The sequence below is a fragment of the Castanea sativa genome, chromosome 12, assembly GCF_040712315.1.
Source record: "Castanea sativa cultivar Marrone di Chiusa Pesio chromosome 12, ASM4071231v1".
Classification (NCBI taxonomy): domain Eukaryota; kingdom Viridiplantae; phylum Streptophyta; class Magnoliopsida; order Fagales; family Fagaceae; genus Castanea; species Castanea sativa.
In genome coordinates, this window is record NC_134024.1 from 25550682 (window position 1) to 25569254 (window position 18573).

At 36.1% G+C, this 18573-nt stretch overlaps 2 protein-coding genes across 2 annotated transcripts; both read left to right on the forward strand.

Moving 5' to 3' along the window:
* The first annotated feature begins 2768 nt into the window (after positions 1 to 2768).
* LOC142618438 (F-box protein PP2-B10-like) lies at positions 2769 to 7311 on the forward strand. The gene is made up of 3 exons (XM_075791377.1): positions 2769 to 3267; positions 6478 to 6596; positions 6700 to 7311. The coding sequence occupies exons 1-3, from the start codon at positions 2866 to 2868 to the stop codon at positions 7112 to 7114; spliced, it is 936 nt and encodes a 311-aa protein (XP_075647492.1). The 5' UTR covers positions 2769 to 2865; the 3' UTR covers positions 7115 to 7311.
* Positions 7312 to 16250: 8939 nt separating this feature from the next.
* Positions 16251 to 16721, forward strand: LOC142620428 (uncharacterized). The gene has a single exon (XM_075793796.1). It carries the CDS (start codon positions 16251 to 16253, stop codon positions 16719 to 16721), a length of 471 nt encoding a protein of 156 aa, XP_075649911.1.
* Positions 16722 to 18573: the final 1852 nt, after the last annotated feature.

The window sequence follows — 18573 nt, forward strand, 5'->3', positions numbered from 1 at the left end:
GAGCAGGTCGGCCTTCTTAAGCATGACCCAACGGCCCATATTCCCATCAAGGTCTTTTTACTCCCCACAGGAGTCAAATGTGAGGTCAAATCATAAATATTCATCCAAGTGAGTTATTGCATACAAAAACCAAAGTGTCTAGAATTAATGAATATTAAAATTAATTTACATTTTCTACCTAATAATATTCTTACAAGACTTTTTAAAGAGTTTAAAAAAAATATAAGAATGACAATTAATAATATTTAAATTATATATGTAAGAATTAGACTATGCATCTTAATATATATATTTTTCAAGTATATCTATACATATGCATAATGTTACAAGCTAATAGCTCTTAATATCTAAGATTGAGAATTAAAAAGAATTTTAATTTTAACTATTGAATAAATAATAAAAGTGAAAGTGTTGAAAAAAAAAATTGTGAATAAGGTGGTAATTGAACCAGGAGTATTGCACCCGATCCTAATTCTTAGTCTAGAATTACTTTGAAAAGTTTATTAATTCCTTGAAACCTTTTTATATTATTTAAATTAATTTAAAAACATACCATAACAAGATTGAAGGCCCTAGAACATTTAATCAAACCAACTGTTCTTCTCCCGAAAAAAAAGAAAAAAGAAAAAAAGTCAAATCGATCGGTGGGCTGCCTTTGCAATTTGGCCCAAGTTTTCTTATCTTAAATTAAAGGAAATGAAATTAGGATTTCCATTGGGTTGTCAATCTAGTTTACTTGGATTCCCAAAAAAAAAAAGAAAAAAAGAGGAAGACCTACTTTATTTGTTTTGCAAGGTATATAAGTGGTTTTAAATAAAAGGAACTTTGCTTGCTGGCCAAGGGATAGTTTTAAACAAATTATGAGGAAGCCGGTGTTTTGCTTTTTTCATGAAACAACATTTTTTTTTTTTTAACTTTGTATTTAAAAAATCATTTTTCTAGTTAATTAGTGGCGAGTACATGAATTTTTTCTAGGGTAGTCCTTAAGAAGCACAAATGACACAATCTAATAATATGATAAATTCGTATATTAAAAAAAAAAAAAGCAAATACATAAAGTTTTACAATTTCCTTTTACGAGTTTTCATATTTTGAAATCATTGTATGATAATCTCATTATTGAGAACAGGTTGACAAGGGCCTTTTTGTAAATAATATATTCTTATTTCATCATGATCATCAGGATGATAAGATGATATCTTTTCTCATAGCCTAGAATCTAAACGAAAATTTTCTAAGTTAAACTCAACACAAATTTGCTTAGAAGATGAAGATGAAGATAAATCTTGCACAGGAAATGAATATTGGGTATGTAATTTTCTTATCAAATATTTGTCCATGATACTAGCAAAAAATAAACAATAAACTATAAGTTCATTTGAAATATTAATAAAATTATTAATTATTGTTGTTCAATTGTTTTATTAGTTTTCTTTGCCTAACATAATTTAAATTTTTGTCTTTTATAATGTCTTATTCACTAACTTTTAATGCCTCCACTACCTTAATCCAAATATCCAATGCTACGGCTGGCCCTATCCACCCCCACTCAAGAGACAAGAGCCAACGCCAACCAATCAACACAATTTAACAATTACATTACATACAGGCTATATAGTCATACACTTACACAAAACATTAAAGAATTATAAAACATACATAAAACGACAAACTCACAAACCAATAAAGTCAAACAAAGGCAATTAGGCAGAGATATTCAATTGAATCAATTCCAAAGAGATTTAGAGAACTAGATATTTTAGTTTCAGAGAGAGAGAGAGAGGATGGTCCCATCATGAATTTAATTAGTGGGACTCACCATTCATATGAGAGGAGAGAGTACGTATTTATGGTACTTCGAAAGTACCTAATAATTGGCTTAATTATTTGGGCTTAAGTTGGCTTAATTGCTCAATTTGCTTGACAAGTTTTGACTTTTGGGAGTTCGGGTATAAATTTTTAGTAAAAAATAAAAAAGGTGGGGGAATAATATGTCGACAATACTTTAATAAAAAATTAATTGTAGGAGGTTATTATGGAATGTCATTTGTAAGTAAAAAGTATTTTCAATAGTATGTATAAATTAAAACTAATAATAATTTATCAGCTATTATTTATTGTGAAAATATTGTAGAAGTAATATTTCTAAAAAAAGAGTAGTATAAAATTACTTTTTTGAGTCCCATTATAGTTTTTGCACAAAAATATATGTGTCATGTTATTTAAACAACATTACCAAATGGGCCCTAAGTTTTCTTTATTGATATTGTGGGTCTCATTCTAATTTTTTGTTGCAGTACTTTAAGAAAAAAAAGAAATCAACTTTCAGCCAAAAAAAAGAAAAAAGTAAATTTCACTAACATATCTTGAGATTTGGGCTAATACTAATCAGGTCTAAATTTTTTTAAAATTAGCCAATTTAATCCCTAAAACCAACTTAGTCCTTAAACAATTAGTTATTTTTTTCAATTGTTTTAGGAACTAAATTAACTATAAGGACCCGATTGGTTAGTTTTGAAAAATCTTGAATCTAATTAGTATTAACCTAAACTTCAGCATAGGTGAATGAAACTTACCTCTTTTTATATATAAATATATATATATATATATATATATATATATAAATTGAGCACAAAGCTAGGCAAGCTATTATTGCCTGTTTCTAGCATAGGACAAAAAAAAAAAGAAAAAAAAAGAAAAAAGAAACTTAGCCATTAAGTTCAAGTCCTTCGCGGACCCACTCAATTTGATGATATATCATGAAAACGGAGTGAGACCACCCAGTTTTCATGATATCCAAACATCCTCTTAACCGTCAAGGACGAAGCAATAAAGCAATTAAAGAAGCGCTCCTTCATTTAAAAAATGGAGAATATACGTAAGACTGACACAGTGAGAGAGACAGAGAGAGAGAGAAAGAAAGAGACAGAAAAGAAGATGATGGAAAAAGAGAAAGAAGGAGAAAAGAATGGTCCTACCTCCAGCGGTGCGGACATGGGCATGTCAGTATTACCAGAGGAGTGCATATCGAACATAGTATCATTGACGAGTCCTAAGGATGCTTGCACAGCTTGTGCGGTTTCTCCTATATTCCGTGCGGCTGCCGAGTCCAACGTTGTCTGGGACAGGTTCTTGCCGTCCGATTATCAAGCCATCATTGCTCGATCATCATCATCTACAAAATTGGATTCCTTGAACTTCTCTTCCAAGAAACAGCTCTACCTCAGTCTCTCCGATACCCCCATCTTGATCGACGACAATAAAAAGGTACTCTATTGACAAACAGGCCCATTATATTATGTTAATATTATTAACTTTGTCTGATAGGTAATAGCGCACTTATTACTACTGCTTCACTTTATTAGACTTTCAAATGAGTAAAGTTGTGTATAATGCGTCTTTTTGGGAGTTACTCTGTTACCGTCTTACTGAACAATTAATCCAGCTGAGATGTTTTGTCTTTTTGTTTTGGTGTGTTTGGTAACTAGAGAAAACAGAGGGGGTGTTTTCCACCAGGGGCATGGGCCACAAAAAACAATTCACCCATAATGCTTCTTGTTCATACTTTATAAAGTCAGTTTTTCCTTTTATTTCACTCTCACAGTAAGCAACGCATTATTATATATTTACTTTGCTTGACACTAGACTAGAGTACCAGCTTAGTAAAGTAGCTTACCATGAACCTTTCTTCTCAAAACAAAAACGGAAACAAAAACAATAAACAAAAAACAAAAAGCTTAACTTGAATCAATGCTTTTTCCCCTCGTAAACGAGAAATATTATACCGATTTCGTCACTTCATTTGTTCACTATTCTACTAAAATACTCTCACTTGTTTAAAATTGCTTAGTCTGTTGAATAATTTTTTTTTCTTTTAATTGTAAGTTAACTCAATAATTTTAAACAGATGTAATAGAATGGTAGATAAGTAACATGGTTCAATACGAGGACAGTATAATTTTTTTTATAAACATTTAATACCGGTCCACCAAAAACAGCCACCACTAGTCTTTCTACATGGCTTTTTAATAATAATTTGAATAAGTAAAAAAATATGTTAATGAGTATTATAAAAAAAAATTAGGTAAAAATGCAAAACTGATCTTCTAATTTTCAGAATTTGTCATTTCAGTATTCTAAATTTCAGTTTTATCATTTCAGTCCTTTAAGTTTCAAATATAATCAATTTAGTCATCCGTTAATCTTCTGTTAAGTAATACTGTCAACTAACCAAAATGACGTCGTTTTGGATTATTTATTTATTTAAAATTTTTAATTTAAAAAAAATAAAAAAACGTTAATTAAAAAGAAAAACTAAGGGAATGATGTCGTTCCCTGCCCACTGAAAAAGAAAACAAATCCCCACCCTTTCGATACAAAGGAGTAGACGTCAGCCACTCCAAGTTTAAGCAATGGGACGAAGGGCACGTTGTAGTGGCGAAGGGGGGCCTCGGCTAGAGGAGGAGATTAGGTGGAGAATTCTAAGCCACTTGAGCAGCGTAGGTGGCCTGGTAGGACCCGGCAAGCAAATTTGGCGGCTAATTTGAGTTCGAAGAATCCGTTGTTGTTTAGGAGTTTGGATTGTGGGAATTTTGTTAGTGTTGTTGATAAGAAGATAGGTGGAATGGGATTTAGGATGGTTGTTAAGGCATTGCAGAATTCAATGATGATTGATTCTTTTGATGGTAGATTGAGTTTGTATCTGGACAAATGCTAAGTTATTGAAAGTTTCTCAGCAAAATCCATATTCCAAAACGACATCGTTTTGGTTAGTTGACGGTAGCACGTAACAGAAATCTAACAGTATATTGAATTGATTATATTTAAAATTTAAAAGACTAAAATAACAAAACTGAAATGACAAAATGTGAAATTTAGAGGGTCAATTTTTCATTTTGGCCAAAAAATTATAATGTTTTATGTAATAGTATTAGAGTAAATTTGTACATACTATTTTTTCCATCCTTTAACCTCTCTTCTCAAATCTCAACCAAACAAAAAAGTTTTTTTCATCCCTTCACATTTTCACCCACAATCAAACACAAATATAGGAAACTAAAATCTCTTATAATTTTTTCACTTTTTCATCATTAATTTTCTATACTCTCATTTTTTCATCTCTCTAACAAAACGGTCCCTCAGAGTTACTTGATGGAATGGCTACTGGTATGCTTAACAAGTAGGTAATTAAAAAAAAAAAAAACAATTAGATAATAAGATTAAATATGTCACACCCATGGGAGTCATGACACACTGCACATTATTGAATGGATGATATGCACAGACACTATTTGGTTAATGTCATAGTGAGATTTTCTATTTATAAAGAAGTGGTGTCAAAACCTTTGCTCAAACTATTATAAAGTGATATCAAAACTTTTCTGAAATGGTCCATTAACAAATGCCCTAAAGGCACCATTAACGAGACCCTTTAACCGAATAGCTTAAAGCTTTGATTCTTTTGTCTATTTGTTTAATTGAGTGGCCTGATCTTACTATTTTTATTTTGTAAGTGTCTATTTGCTGCAGCTTTTAGTTATGATGATTTTCAAGATTTAAAAGAATGCTAACTTCCTTTTTGATAGATGATTGTTTCGTAATGTATCAAAAAATAGTTATTTGTGTCTCTTCATTTGTTGACAATTTTTTTATAAAATTAAAATGGCAAACCATTTGTTATTCTAAATGGATGTTAGTTTGGATTTTTAAGAATTTTTTGGTTCATACCTTGGCTCGCTCGTAGAACTCTGGCTCTATCCCTGCACACACGAACTCTGGCTCTATCCCTGCACACACTTAGGAAATAGTTAGCCCCAAAAAAGCAATGAACACCCTCTTTAGTAATAAAAAGTAAAAAGAAAATTCAAACATGTTGGAGGTGCTTCATTTTAATAGCTATAAAGAAGATTAATAACCAGGTAAGCTTGATCCACATGGACGGAGTGAGATTGGGTAGGTTGGTTTCACTATGGACTCTCAAAATTGTGTTTAGTTTGAATTTGTTACGTGAGCATGCTTTAATTTAGTTAAATAAGTGAACATAAGAAAAGAACCAAAAACAAAGAACAAAAGGAGCTGCTAACTCTTGAGATCAAATTTTGAAAGATTCCATTGAATGTATGCTGGTGCCAATGATAGCAACACCATGTTGAATAGATATAAATATATTTTTCATAAATTAACGATTGTCCCAAAAGTGTAAGCTATTAATAAATGATAAATTTAATTGTTTAACCATAGTTCCAACTCCTATCTCACATGTGAGCCTATACTTCGATTTATTAAATGGGGTTTAACACGTGAGATTTTTAACATTTTAAAGGGGAGATTGAGTGGGGACAGGATTCAATTACTTGATAAATTACTCATTGTTTCAAAAGTTTGAACTCTTAAGAAATGATGAAATTTTAATTTCAACCTTCTGTGCTCGTTTTCTTTCTTTCTTTCCTTCTTTCTTTCTTTCTTTCTTTTGAGCAGATCTTTTTCTTGGACAAATTGAGTGGAAAGAAATGTTACCTTCTCTCTGCAAGGGACCTGTCCATTGCAGCGGGTCACGATAATATGCATTGGCTATGGTTTTCTCTAGCTGAATCCAGGTCTCTACCTAAACCCAAGCCTGTCCCCTATGTATGTGATACTTATTTATTTATTTAAGGCTTTTTATTTAATTCTTATTATGTACATGTAAAAATCAAACAGGTTTCGAAAGGTAGCTGAACTTCATCATGTGCGGTTGTTTGATATCTGTGGCAAGATGAATACTTCAATGCTGTCTCCGAAAACAAACTATGTCGCTTACCTTGTGTACAAGTTGAGAAGGCAAACTCATGGATTTCATCGATTTCCTCCAATGGCTTCAGTTGGAACTACTGGAGGAGTTGAAGATTGTAAACAAACTGTTTGTTTAGGCAGGCCTAAAAGGGAGCCAAGGAAGCAGCACCCTTCGCTTCCAAAGTGGAGAAAAGATGGATGGTTTGAGAGTAAGTTGGGTGAATATTTCAATGAGGGAGGAGAAAATGATGAACTGCAGATTAGACTTATGGAGGTAGAAGCTGGTACCGTTAAGTCTGGCCTCATTGTTGAAGGGATCGAGATTAGGCCTGCAAAGGGTTGATAAAAATTGTTCTTTTTTATCACTTTTAGTGGCAGCGATACACTAAATTGCAGTACTTTCTAACTTTTATTGTGTCTTAATTTTGTGCTAAACTTCAACCTTACCAGTAAAACCATTTTAGTGTCTTAATTTTGTGCTTTATAGACTCCAGTAGCCATATAATTCTCCTAATTCGGGCCTGCACTTCTTTTCTATTTTATTTCCTCGAACTTTTCTTAGCCATTGTTCTTAAGTTTTGGTTACTGTTCGAGTTATCATTAAGCCTCAAAACCGCTTGCCTCATAGTGAACTAGATATTTAATTATTTATGCTCTTCTGTTTATTGGTAGAACCATTAGTCCCAAATTTCTACCAATCTAGTAGTATAATGGTAAAAACAAAGCATTAGACTACAGCCAATGAATCTAAAGCCACAATTTTTTTTACTAAATGTTTCCCAGCAGTTGAAGTGGCAAGTTGATAATGATAGATGACAAAGTATTGTCATTTCTAGAAAGGAGTCCAGATCAAAACTTATCAGCTTAATTGTTGTGAGAAATTGTTATACTCCACTATACCTAACCTGCTAATCTCCACATCAGTATCAACATAATCATCCAAGTATTCAGAGACACAAAAAGTAATTGCACATCAGCATATTAATATTAAGAGCAATTAGTAACTATCTACCAAAAAAGAGCCAGAAATTGTGGCTCCACATCAGCTGCATCTTAACATTAATAGCGGCGAAAATGGGCAAATGCCCATTTCGCACAAAAAAAAAGGGCAAATGCCCCATTTTCCAAACTAATTAGAGAAATGCCCCTCTTTTGAAACTCGATTTTCTCAATTCTTGCAAATGTGAATGAGTATTGTTAATTCGATGTGATGAATATTACTATATTAGATTTCAATATTTGTAAACTCTATACTTGTGATGTTGGAAATTGGATTTGTGGTGGGTTTTTGTGTTGGAGCAAGCGAGTGGCTTGCATGGTGTGATAAGGTAGTTTAAATTCATATTGGGAGTGTTTTTTCAATTCTTGCAAATGTAAGTGAGTATTGTTAATTAGATGTGATGAATATTACTTTATTAGATTTCAATACTTGTAAACCCTATACTTGTGATGTTGGAAATTGAATTTGTGGTGGGTTTTTGTGTTGGAGCAAGCGGGTGGCTTGTATGGTGTTATAAGGTGGTTTAAATTCATATTGGTTGGTTATGAAGGAGCCATATTTTATGTTGTCATTGCTTATTCCTGGTTCTCATCAACCGGGAAATGAGATTGATATTTATTTGAAACCATTGGTTGACGAGTTGAAGGAGTTATGGGAAAAAGGTGTAGAAACTTATGATGTTTATAGAAAAGAGCATTTTCAGATGCGTGCAACTTTGTTGTGGACAATATATGATTATCTAGGATTTGGTAACGTGTCTGGGTGGAGGACAAAGGGTTATCATTCTTGTTACACTTGCAACGATGAACCATATTCAGAAGCTTTGGAAAGTAAAATTGGATTCATTAACCATCGAGCTTATTTGCCTATAGAACATCATTGGAGACATAGTCGGTTGCATAATGGTTTATCAGAGGAACGGAAGAGATCTTTAGAGTTACAAGTGGAAAAGATACAAGAACAGCTAGATAGAATGCCAAATATAATTTTAGGAAAACATTCAAGTAATAAGAAGAGACAACTCATTGGGGAGTCAAATTGGTCAAAGGTAAGTATTTTGTACAAGCTTCCATACTGGAAAAATAAGAAGCTTAAGAACAACATTGATGTCATGCATGTGGAGAAGAACATTAGTGAAAGTACTTATGATACTTTGTTGGGCATTAAGGGGAAAAACAAGGACACCAACAAGGCACGGATAGACTTGCAAAATATGAACTTTAGGCACACGTTGCATTTGAAACAACGTCCTGATGGATCATATGACAAGCCTCTGGCTTTCTTTTCATTAAGCCTAAATGAAAGGAATGGTTTTATGACTTTTTGAAATCAGTCAAGTATCCGGATGGCTATGCAGCCAACATATCAAGGTCAGTGAATGCAAAAAAATGGTAGATTATCTGGTTTAAAAAGCCACGATTGTCATGTGCTACTACAACGAATTCTTCCAATTGGGTTGTGAGGATTTGCACATAAAGACATTAGTCTTGTATTATTTGAGTTAGGCAGCTTCTTCTAAGACTTATGCTCAAGGACCCTAAAGCGAAGTGAATTGGAGAAACTAGAAGAACGTATAGTTCTTATACTATGCAAGCTTGAGAGGTTCTTTCCTCCAGCATTCTTTGATGTTATGGTCCACCTTGCTATTCACTTGCCTCGAGAAGCAATTCTAGGAGGCTTGGTACAATATCGGTGGATGTACCAAATTGAAAGGTAATTAGATCATTTGATACATCCATCAATTACATCTTTCTCACGTGGTATAATATCACATAATGTGCATATTTTTTCCTCGTAGGTACCTTGAAAAATTGAAAAGATACGTTTCCAACTGAGCTTGACCAGAAGGTTCGATTGCAGAGGCTTACATTCTCAAAGAATGTATTAACAATTGGTCTTTGTATATTGATGGGATCGAAACTATGCATAATCGAAAAGAAAGAAATGAAGATTTTGGTGAATCTAGCGAATGATTAATAGTTTTTTCACAGACTGCCCGACCTACAAGTGGTAGGCGAAATGATGGCAACTTGTCTCATGCATTGCTTGATGCTGCTTATTGGTACTTGTTGTACAATAGTCTTGAGTTAGAGCCTTTTTTAAAGTATGTGATTTCATGTGCATGTATTGTTTGATTAAGTTTTGAATATTATCTGCAATGCTTAGTTGAAAATAAATTACCATATTTTTAATAGTGAACACAAAAGCACATTGCATAATCCTACTGGTGAAGCCATAACTTAAATCCAACGGCAAGAATTTCCCAAGTGGTTCAAAGAACATGTAAGACAATTGAAACTTAATCACACACAAATAGAAATTAAACACTTAAATAGTTTCGTCATTGCTTATTACTAATTAATATCACTTGTTGTATGTCATTATAGATGAATAGATTGAAAGTTAGCGAGTTACCAGAAGCAACTAAACAGTTATGGTCATTAGCAAATGGTCATAAGCCGCATGTGAAGGAGTACACAGTTTGTTTGGTTAATGGTGTAAAGTTTCATACAAGGGACCTAGACAATCGTCGTGTAACCTAAAACAGTGGTGTATGTACCGAAGGGGACCATGAAGGAGAAATGCACGACTTCTATGGTCATGTATGCAAAATTTGGGAATTGGAGTATGTGTTTCGCCATAAAGTTGTTTTGTTCCAGTGTGAATGGTACAATACTGGTACCAATGGTCGAAGGAGAACAATAAGAACCGATGCACACTGCACAAGTATTGATGTTACAAGTCGGTGGTATGAAAAAGACCCTTTTATACTTCCTAGTCAAGCGAGACAAGTTTTCTACCTTCAAGATACCAAATTGGGTCAACCTTGGAAAATTTTGCAATCCATCCAACATAGGGGAGTGTTTGATGTCCCGGAAGTCGAGGGTGGAGAATCCAATGATAATACAGAAGATAGTGATGCATTTCAACCAGAAACGATTGTTGATGTTGTCTTTGTCAATGTTGAGGACAATATTATTGAGTATTGTATGGGTGATGTTGAAACTGAGGTTGTTCTTGAAGGTGGAACTTCAGGAGATGCTAATCAAAATGAAGTGCATGACATACCTGATGTTGATCTTGACATGGATTATGATATGTAGAGTTCATAATAATTGTCTTAAATGTTGTGTGTTTGTCTTAAAGTTTTATGCTTGTTTAAGTAGCAATTGTTTTAAAGTTTTGTACTTAGCTTGAACTTGATATTGATATTGATGTGGTAATTTTTTGTGTTGAGGTTTTAGCAATTGTGTTCAAATTTAGCACTTGTGAATTGCTTGATATGGATAATGGTATGAACTATGATATGTAAAGTTAGTAGTAATTGTTGTTGAGATGTTTTGTACTTATCTTGAACTTGATATGGATATTGATGTAGTCTGTACTTATCTTGAACTTGATATGGATATTGATGTGGTCATTTGTTGTGTTGAATTAGTAGCAATTGTATTCAAATTTTGCACTTGTGAATTGCTTGATATGGATAATGATGTAGACTATGATGTTAAGTTTGTAGCAATTGTACTTACCTTTCATGTCAATACGTAGTTTCAAAAAATGCCCAAAAAGGCCAAATACGCTTATAATATACCAAGGTATGAGATAACAAGATTGGATAGAATGAGGCAAAACCAAGAGAGAATTGATGCTTTGGGATTGAAGCACATCTCAACTTCTCTAAAGGATTTTGCTCAGTCCAATTGTGCAAAAGGGAAAAGAAGTAGAGCTAGTGTTATGGTAGATGATGATTATGTACCACCTATTGGTGACGATGACAATGATGATGAGTCATCTAATTCTATAATCCATAAGGTACAATAGATGTTCCATAGGGTACAATAGATGATAATAATTTTGTTGTTCTATTATTTGTAATGACTTTGTTGTTCCATTAAATGTATGTTTGTTAGTTACAGATGATACCAGGACGGCTTACATGCTCGCGAGGTGAGGCATTTATTCCGGTGGTCCAATCTACGGTTCAATCTATGGAAACACCTCCTGAGGCAAATCCTCTTCCCCAAAGTTCTTCTAGTGCAGAGGCGCAGGCTACTGGCGCATTAACTAGCACGACTGGTAATTACATAGAGATTATACTTCACTTGATTTACTATTGAGATTATATTTCACTTAATTTAATATTGATAATGTTTAAATAGGATCGGCTAGCAGAAATACCCGTGGAACAACACGAGGTATAGCAGTACGGGCACTTGTTGAAAAAAGTGGTAAGCTGCTAGTACGTATAGTTGCAGAGTACGATGCTCCTGTTGGGAAGAATGCGTGCAAGCTTGTCAATCAAATTGGTGTACAAGTACGAAGTAATTTGTCTAATTACAATGTGAAAAATTGGAAAAGTGTTGATGTTGCTACTAGAGATGTGGTGCTTCAAAATATAGCGGTAAATTTTCATTGATAACGTCTAACTTGTTTTTGTTTTCACTAAGCATATTAAATTCATATAATAATATTTTTATAATACATGTACACTTCATTTTATAGGATTAGTTTGAACTACAAGGAGATTTCAACTTGGTAACGAAAGCATTAAATACAAAATGTGGAAGATTATTGAGTTGCAACTCCAACAAGTTGCATCAAACTTATAAAAAGCTTGTAGAATCTCATGGTGTTGACTATGCAAGAAGCCACCCGCCAAAGAGTACCACACTTGAGCAGTGGACTGGACTCATTGATGGGAAATGGACTAATAAGGATTGGCTGGTAAATTATTTATGCGTATATTTTTATTATCCAATGTTTATTATATTATGTTATCAAATGATTAACTTAATATTTAGATGAAATAAATGTATACTGTTTTATTCATGATTTAATAAGTATCTTGAATGTTCTATATTAGGAAAAATCAAGAAAGAACTCTGAAAATAGGAAGAAAACTTCAGGCAAACATATATGCAGGACAAAGGCATTTTCTATTAGGGTTGATGAGGAGGCGCATGTTTTTTTCATTTTCTTAAACCTTAATATATTACATGTTGTGATTAATTAACTATATCTATCTAACTCTCGAATGTTAATTAATCAGACAAATGATAATGGTGGTTAAGTTCCTGAGTTGGCAAAAATCTTCAAAGATGTTCATTTCAATCTAAATACAAATATGTAGATACACCATGAGGATGAAGTGACATATGTATGTATATCACTCCATCCCTATTATTCCATCTCTATCATGTTTGTAAAGCTATAATATATGTAGTATTAATGTTGTGATTTTTTGTTTGTTTCTCTCTTTCAAATGATAGGAAACTATTTTCAAAGTGCAAGAGGATCATTGTCAAGATCCTAATGAAATTCCCCTTACACAAGAGGAGATCTCAAACTTGGTTTTTAAGAAGAAGTCCGGTATTGTAAAAGGACTTGGCATGAGACCTTCTTCTTCTCTAGTAACCACCGCTTCATCTAGTTCATCGGTGGAGTATATCCAACGGTTAGAAAATGAGATAATTGAGCTCAAAGAGGCAAGAGCTAGGGACGAAGAGGAGTGAGTTAAGGACCAAGAGGAGCGAGCTAGGAAGCAAGAGGCACGAGCTAAGCAAGAAGAGGTCCAACAGAATATTCTTAAATTTTTGAGGAGTAAGGGTTATGATGACGCTTTTACCTATGAGAGTGGTTCATCTTCAAGTTAAAACACTAATTGTTTAGTACTTTATATTACACTTGAAAATCTATATTTGCTTTCTACAACTTATACATTAGGATTTGTGATTTTAATTCATTGGTGTGGCTACTCTTAATGCATTGTTAGAAATGTTTCTTATAACATAGTTAATATTTTTACTTTATGATTTTAATGTAGTATTATTTTTATATTTGTGCAGATTTCTTATTGGTGGCTTTTAAGGGATTTACTTTTGGCATTACTTGAAAACATATGAGGACATCTTTCATTAGTTCTAATTATATTATGCTACACTTTTTGTATTGTTATAAAACATCTTGAGTTATTGTATGTGTTGCAAACAATTATTGTATGAAAAGAGTTTGAATTGGATGCTTCTTTTATTTTTTACTTGTGGAATGTATAGATATTTTTTTATAAATGTGTTGTTCAAATTTGAGGTTTTAATAATGTAATGATAGGTTACAGGTTAAAAAGCTATGAAAAAAATAAAAACAGAAAATAAGTTTTAGCGACGAATTTTTTCGTCACAAATATAGCAACAAAAAATTGTTTTAGTGACAAAATATTTCATCGCTAAATGTAGCAAAATTTTGTAAGAAATGGTTTTAGTGACGAAAATTGTCGTCACTATATGTGCCTGAATTTTCTTTAAAATAGTTTTAGTGACAAATTTTTTCGTCGCTATATGTACCCGAAAATAGTTTTAGTGGCAAAATTGTTCGTCACTAAATATAATTTAATAAACTGAAGTGTTTTTAGTGAGGAAAACATTTTGCGATGAAATATTTTCGTTGCTAAAAGTTTTTTCTTTTTAAAACAAATCGGACTTTTAGTGACGAAATTTTTCGTCGCTAGGACTTTTAGCAACGGGGTTTCAGCGATGAAATAAGTTTCGTCACTAAAAGTCCGATTTCATCACTAAAGGTTCTTAGTGACGAAAAACTGGACTTTTAGTGACGAATTTCTTCATCACTAAAAATACATTTTGTTGTAGTGATAGATGGAATGAGAAGTTGACGGGATGAAGCTGGTGGGGGTGAAAGAAACTCTTGGCGGGTCCAGCATGTCTTTTGCTTGGGCTCCATGTATGAGTATATAAGGAAATTTCTTGTGCCCCACGATAAACCCTAATCAAAAGGAATCTTACAAGGAAAGTATTCTACAAGATACGTGAATTAAAGAAGGTCTCTCCCACAAGGAAAGATCTTCTGAGCTAAGAAATAAATGTCAACCCTATGCAACTATAAAAACCCTAAAACCCTTACAAACCAAGGTACACATGATTGATCCCAACTCTGGCACTCTAGAGTTGTGAAAATAGTTCTTTAACTTAACCCTCAGAAGGTCTTTGGCAGGTACCACACCGGTACCTTCTTAAGGTCTTCTTCTTTTCGTGTTGTGCAGGTCTTGTTTAGAGCACGTGAGAACCGTGTTGCTTACTAACGATTTTGGCATCATCAGTTGGTGCCGTCTGTGGGGACGAAGTAAGCCATACTACCGTTTCCTAGACAAAAAAAGTTGCATGGTACTTACTCGCTCAATGGCAACCACCAACAACAATCAGGGAGACGAACCACATAACACCGCCATCGAGAGGCAGGTTCAGACTCTCGTGGCCACCGTAGAATGCCTCACCAAACAAAATCATAACCTAGAAAAGCAACTACGCTGAAAGAATGTAGTGCCTCATGCCTAAGAGGAGGACTAGGAGGGAACTAGCACTGAGAGAAGAAACCAAGAAAGGCCAAAAGGCAACAACGCCCCAACCAGACAAGAACGCCAGGATACAAGTCGTCCGCCCGCCGCAGACACGGCTCCACCGTTACACATAGCTGCGGAGATGCAGATGATGAAGGAATGAATGGAATTCATGATGAACACCCTTAGAGGGCGGGTATCGAATGACCTTGATGAGTTGGTCCATTGGACGGATTCACCCTTCACTGTGTCTGTTACCTCGTTCCCCTTCTGCCAAAGTTTCGCATGCCACAGATAGAAACCTACGATGGTAGTAGAGATCCCCTTAATCACCTGGAGACCTTCAAAACACTGATGCACCTACAAGGTGTAGTAGATGAGATCATGTGCCGAGCCTTCCCAACTACCCTAAAAGGTCCTGCAAGGATATGGTTTAGTAAGCTGACGCCAAACTCCATCGGTACCTTCAAGGAGTTGAGCGCCTAATTCGACTCACAATTCATCGGGGGGCAGAGGCACAAGAAGACCACGATGTGCCTAATGAATATCAAACAACAGGAGGAGGAGACACTAAGGTCCTAAATTGCACGCGTCAACAAGGAGGCCCTCTCGATTGACGAAGCCGACGACAAGATACTCGTGGCCACGTTTACCAATGGGTTATAGAGGGGTAAGTTTATTTTTTCCTTATACAAAAACAACCCCAAGATTATGTCAGATGTACTCTACAGGGCAACTAAGTACATGAACGCAAAGGATGGATTACTGGCCCAAGAAGATAGGCCTAAGAAGAGGGAGAGATAGGAAGAGGCTCGGCAGGACAGAGGACGAAAGAGAACAGGAACTGAAGACCGATGGGAAGATAGGAGCTCCAAACCCCCCATTAGGAGGTTTGCAAACTTCATGCCTTTAAATGCCCCGATTGATCAAGTCTTGATACAGATCAAGGACGAAGGAGCCTTGACGTTCCCGGGCAAGCTAAAAGGAGACCCCAACAAGAGGTCCTAAGATAAGTATTGCCGGTTCCACCGAGATCACGACCACAACACATCTAACTGCTACGACTTGAAGCAATAAATAGAAGCCCTTATCAGGCAAGGGAAGTTGCAAAGGTTCGTCAGCAAGGAGAGGATGGAAGCACTGCAAGAACAACTTGAGCAACGAGAGAATGAGCATCCTAGGCCGCCCATAGGAGACATAAAAATGATCGTGGGTGGAACTACAACTTCCTACTTCTCTAAAAAAGCTCGCAAGACTTACCTATGGATGGTTCAAAACGTCCAGCTCACAAGCTTCGTTCCCAAGATGGCACGAATTGACAACCCCGTCATTGGATTTTCAGAGGAAGACGCTCGCCGTCTCCACTACCTGCATGACGATGCGCTAGTCATTAGCATACAGATAGGGGATTACAACACGCACTGGGTCCTGGTTGACAATGGTAGCTCCGTTGACATCCTTTACTACTCGGCGTTCCAGCAGATGAGAATTGATAGAGAACTACTGGTTCCGACCAACGCTCCACTTGTTGATTTTGGAGGAACCAGGGTATTCCCCCTCGGTGCAGTCACATTACCTGTAATGGTCGGCGATTACCCTTAGTAGATCACTAAGAATGTAATATTCCATTTGGTCGACTGCTCGTCCGCTTACAACGCCATCTTAGGACAATCTACCCTCAACTCGTGGAAGGTCGTAATGTCAACCTATCACCTGATGATCGAATTCCCTACCGAGTACGGAGTGGGAAAATTATGTGGAGAGCAGGTAGCTGCTTGCGAGTGCTATATAGCTATGATGGAGATGGACGACCATCTTCAGGCCATGAACATAGAAGAACATCGAGCGGTGGCGGAGCCTGTTGAAAGACTTGAAGAGATACTTCCGGACAATGCCCGACCAGACCGAACGACTAGAATTGGCACCCTCGCCAGTCCGCCTATCCGCTAAGCACTGACGACCTTTCTCCAGGAGAATCAAGATGTCTTCTCCTAGAGCCATGAAGATATGCCTGGGATTGACCTCTCAATCGTGGTACACAGGTTGAATGTGTCGCCTATTTTTCCACGAGATCGAAGTATAGCGGAAGAAGTCCACAAGTTACTACAGGCAAACTTCATCAGGGAAGTTTACTACCCTGACTGGCTGGCCAACGTGGTGATGATCAAGAAAGCCAATGGGAAGTGGAGGATGTGCGTGGACTTTACGGACTTGAACAAAGCATGCCTCAAGGATAGCTACCCGCTATCGCGAGTTGACGTTCTTGTAGACTCTACAGCTTGCCACCAGTTACTAAGCTTCATGGATGCTTTCGCTAACTACAACCAGATTAAGCTAAACAAGGCTGATCAAGAGAAGACTTCATTTGTCACCAGCCAAGGGCTCTTCTGCTACAAAGTAATGTCGTTCGGCCTAAAAAACATGGGCACAACGTATTAAAGGCTCATGAATAAGATGTTTGCACATCATATCAGAAGGAATGTCGAAGTCTATGTTGACAACATGTTGGTGAAAATTCGAAAGGAGGACGATCATTTGGACGACCTTAGGGAGTATTTCGACACCCTCCACTTTTACAACATGAAACTCAATCCGAGTAAGTGTGTAATTGGGGTGACGACTGGAAAATTCCTGGTGTTCATGGACCGTCGAGTGTTAGCAGGCGTTCGAAGATTTGAAGGCCTACCTTCTTCCCCGCCATTGCTAAGTCCCTCCAGGCCAGGGGAGGAACTATTCCTCTATTTGGCGGTGTCCTCGGTTGCTGTCAGCGCGGCCTTGGTCAGGAAGGAAGACAGGGTACAGATGCCCATGTACTACACCAGCCAAGCACTCCGTGGTGTGGAGGAAAGATACCCACCAATGGAGAAGCTTGCCTTCACTTTAGTTACCGCAGCCCGTAAGTTGAAGCCATATTTCCAAGCTCACATTATCGTTGTCTTGATTAACAAACCTTTAAGGCGAGCAATGAGCAGTCCCGAAGCTGCCAGACGAATGGCGCTATAGGCGATAGAATTGAGTGAGTTCGACGTATAATACCATCCACGCACCGCCTTAAAGGGGCAAGTAGTCGCCGACTTCATTGCAGAGTTCACTAATATGGAAGGACAAGGGGCAGAAGAACATCATCATTGGAGTGTCCACACAGATAGGTCATCTAATAGGCAGGCTGGTGGAGCCGATGTAGTGATCCATTCCCCCAAAGGAGACGAGATTGAGTGCATGATTCGTCTCGACTTACCAACAACAAACAATGAAGCAGAGTACGAAGCATTGATGGCGGGACTAGACCTTGCCAAAGCCGGGGGAGCAACAAGTATGGTTATATACTGCGACTCTCAAGTGGTCACCAGCCAGGTAAACGGTGACTACAAGTGCAAAGGGGAAAGAATGAAGAAGTATCTAGAGCAGGTGTAGAAAAGGGCAAGCAAGATGCACTCCAAGTTCATCCAAATCC

Coding starts and splice junctions, on each gene's coding strand:
- LOC142618438 (XM_075791377.1), top strand. CDS start 2,866: ATGGAGAATATACGTAAGACTGACACAGTGAGAGAGACAGAGAGAGAG. Junction 3,268..6,477: donor TGATCGACGACAATAAAAAG/GTACTCTATTGA, acceptor TCTTTTGAGCAG/ATCTTTTTCTTGGACAAATT. Junction 6,597..6,699: donor TTTTCTCTAGCTGAATCCAG/GTCTCTACCTAA, acceptor AAAATCAAACAG/GTTTCGAAAGGTAGCTGAAC.
- LOC142620428 (XM_075793796.1), top strand. CDS start 16,251: ATGGAAGCACTGCAAGAACAACTTGAGCAACGAGAGAATGAGCATCCT.